The 3,707-nt window shown below is 42.1% G+C and overlaps 1 protein-coding gene across 1 annotated transcript; it reads left to right on the forward strand.

Annotated features, from left to right (window-relative positions):
- Positions 1–373: 373 nt before the first annotated feature.
- Positions 374–1,307, forward strand: LOC121135851 (coiled-coil domain-containing protein 43-like). The gene has a single exon (XM_040735199.1). The coding sequence runs from the start codon at positions 374–376 to the stop codon at positions 1,040–1,042; it is 669 nt and encodes a 222-aa protein (XP_040591133.1). The 3' UTR covers positions 1,043–1,307.
- Positions 1,308–3,707: the final 2,400 nt, after the last annotated feature.

Genomic DNA, 3,707 nt, shown 5'->3' on the forward strand with positions numbered 1-3,707 from the left:
AGAAGGGGGAGAATGGTTCTCCATGGAAAGGAAAAATAGAATATATTTTGATGGTTGATTGGGGGTAAATGGGTATGGGAACAGAAGGAATTAAGTGTGGAATGTAAGATGGAGCGAGAATGTATGGACAGAGGTGACTGGAATTGCATGGATTTGGGGGGTGATGCATCAACTTAGTTAAGTGGAAACTTCCAGGAATCTATGAAGGTGACACTAGTGATGACTCCTACTAATGGAGGATACAGAGCCTGAACTGGGCATCTTCTGTAACCAGGTAGAGATCCCAGTAGTAGGAATGGAGCATCTACCTAGCCACCAAAATTTTGACATGCAACCTGTCCTGCAAGAAAGATATGCTGGGTCCGGTAGGCGCATGGCGGCGCCCAGTGAAGTGGCCGCGGCAGTCCTCGGTGAAGGCGATGGCAGGGGTTTTGGATCCTGGCTGGACGGACGGTTGGAGGCTCTGGGAGTGGACCGAGCCGTGTACGGCACTTACATTCTGGGTGTCCTTCAGGAGGAGGAGGAGGAAGAGAAGCTGGACGCCCTGCAGAGTATCCTCTCTGCTTTCCTGGAAGAAGATTCCCTCCTTGATAACTGTAAGGAAATTGTGGAACGATGGTCAGAAACGCAAAATGTCACCACCAAAGTAGAAAAAGAAGATGAGGTCCAGGCCATCGCCACCTTGATTGAGAAGCAGGCACAGATCGTGGTGAAGCCCAGGATGGTGTCTGAAAAGGAGAGGCAGAGGAAAGCAGCCCTGCTGGCCCAGTATGCCGACGTGACCGACGAAGAAGACGAAGCAGATGAGAAAGATGATCCGGGTGCCTCCACAACAAACATTGGTTCTGATAAATCTCTGTTCCAAAACACCAACGTAGAAGATGTTCTAAATGCTCGGAAATTGGAGCGAGACTCTCTTCGGGATGAGTCCCAAAGGAAGAAGGAACAGGACAAACTTCAGAGGGAGAAGGACAAACTAGCCAAGCAGGAGCGCAAGGAGAAGGAAAAGAAAAGGACACAGAGAGGGGAACGCAAGCGATAACCTCGGTCACTCTGTTCCTTCCACCCGTGAATTGATTGTGCGTCTGTATTTAAGAGAACTGTGTCTAATGCATTTCTCAAAATTTCCTAAGGCTTTCCCCTTCCGTTTACATGTGCAAAAGGAAAATCACAGTCACTTGTAACTACAAAATGTGCCATGTTTGGTGGTGTGGGCAATCAATTCTAGTTAGTATCTTTACCAAAGACCTGGAATTAGGGTAACCTTTCTATTTTAGTACTGAAATCCTGTGCTTTTCTGGCTTTTTTAAAAAAGCTCTTCCCTCACTTTGCATAACTAGCCAGATTCAGAAAAACATGATCATTCCTTCTGAGATTAAAAAAAAAAAAAAAGGAAAAAGTGCAAATTGCTCCTGTGGCAACATTTGCCTCAAAATGTAGAGGTTTTTGTTTTGTTTTGAAACAGGGCCTCATTCTGTAGTCTAGGCTGGCCTTGAACTCAGTTCCTCAGCTTTAGCATTATGGCTTGTAGTAGCAGTATTTTATGGCAGAAATAGCTAATGAAGAGCCCTACCTAGATCCAGATTTGATGTGACATCAGATTAGGAAAGTGGAAGATGATATTTGGGGTGAGATAGATCTGGGCTCAAACTGTAGCTGTGTTGAGTGCCTGCTTAGCACACGAGGCCCTGGGATTGATACCCAGTACTGAAGAAAAACTTAACCTATGGGAGAATCAAGTATCTTTTAAAACAGATAACTCATTAGGAAGTATACGTCAATTTGGGGTATAAGGTCATCATTATTAGCTAAATAACTCATGAGTTCCCTTGATTCCCCTCTTTAATCGTGATTTATTCTGCAGGTATGTCCAACCTTTTGATATTGTGACAACTTTTTTTAAAACTTGCAAAAAAATCATGTTTTAAAAGTAAGTTAATGATTTTGTGTAGGCTGAATTTACAGCTATCCTCAGCCACATGTTGGACACACCTGCAACCTGAGTATTAAGACCTAATAATTCCTGGTTTGGAGAAACCAAAGGAATTACTTTTAGAGAAACACCTGAAATTTTGCTAACACAAGATAAACAGTTGGTGGTTAACAAACTTAAATGAGAGAGTAGACAAACTGGGAGAGTCAAGGATGAGCAGAGACTCCATTCCTACTTCTGTCACAGCCACATGCAGCTGTAAATAAAGTCCTTCTTTGCTTGACTTTGGGCAACAGCTATCAAAAGCCTCAAGAGAGCAATTTCTCTAACAAAATACAGTAGATATTTTATACCAGGGGTTAGAAGACTACCACTCACAGGCCAAGTTTGGCCCAGTATTTTTTTGTATGGGGCAAACTAAAATGTTTTTTTTACATTTTTAAAAGAAAGACATTCATGACTGAGACCATATGTGGCCTATAAAACTTAGTATTTACTAGTATTTGGAGAGAGTCTTCTGACTTGATTTTGTATCATTAGCTACCTGTGTGCAGAAGAAAAAGCAAACATGGTTAAGGAAAGGAGATAGTGCTGCCTCTTTATCCTACAACCATGGCACTGCAAAAATAACCACCCTTTTTAAAAATAAACTATTTAATTAAAAAAAAAGAAAGATATGCTGGAGCAATAGTGGCACACAACTTGGGGCAATGGCCAACCAATGACTGATCTAACTAGAAGCCTATGCCATTAGAGCAAGTCCATATCCATTAGTGCCCAGTAAGCAAAGTATGGATATCACAGAGACTTAGGATAGAACTAAACACAACTGAAAAAAAAAGGATAAGTGACTCCTAATAATACTCTGCTATACTCATAGATTGGTGCCTAGGCCAGTCTACATCAGAGAAGCTTTCTCCAGTAGCTGATGAGAGCAGATACACATACCCACAGCCAAACATTAGGCAGAGCTCACAGTACCCAAAATAGGAGGGGAGGAAGGATTAGAGGAGCTATAGATGTCAAAGACACTAGGAGAACACAGATCACAGAATAAACTATGCAGTGCTCATAGGGGCTTAGATTCTGAAGTGGCAGCTATGGGGCCTGCATCATTTGTGCTATGTCCACTAAATATATTTTATGATTGTTTAGCTTGTTCTGGGGGAGAATCCTAGCCGTGGCAATAGAGATTTTTATAATCTCTTATCTGCTCTTGGGACCCTTTTCCTCCTATTGGGTTACTTAGTCTAGACTTGATTTGAGGGTTTGTTCCTACTCTTTTGAATCTTGCTATGCAGCATTTAGCTGATATACCTGGGAGGCCTATTCTTTTCTGAAGGAAAAAGCAGGAAGAGTAGATATTGGGGAGAAGGGAAATGGGGGAGTGACTGGGAGGAGAAACCAGGGTTTGGAGGTATTGTATGAGAAGAATAAACAAAGGAAAGAAGAAAAAGAGCACTTGATATTCATAACATGAAGTTTCAAAGTCTTTGTCTTAGTTAGCGTTTCTATTGCTGTGAAAACACACCATGACCACAGGAAATTTTATTTAAAAAAGCATTTCATTAGGGATAGCTTTCAGTTCAAAGGTTTAGTCCATTATTATTGTGGGGGGAAGCATGGGAACATGCAGGCAGATGTGCAGCTTGAGGATGGGTGAGCATGCTACACTTTAATGAACAGGCAGCAGGAGGAAAAGTGACGTTAGCCTAGCTTGAGTATCTGAGTTCTCAAACACTGCCATCACACTGACATACTTTCTCTGATAAGG

The sequence above is a fragment of the Mesocricetus auratus genome, unplaced genomic scaffold (assembly GCF_017639785.1).
Source record: "Mesocricetus auratus isolate SY011 unplaced genomic scaffold, BCM_Maur_2.0 Super-Scaffold_100043, whole genome shotgun sequence".
Classification (NCBI taxonomy): Eukaryota; Metazoa; Chordata; class Mammalia; order Rodentia; family Cricetidae; genus Mesocricetus; species Mesocricetus auratus.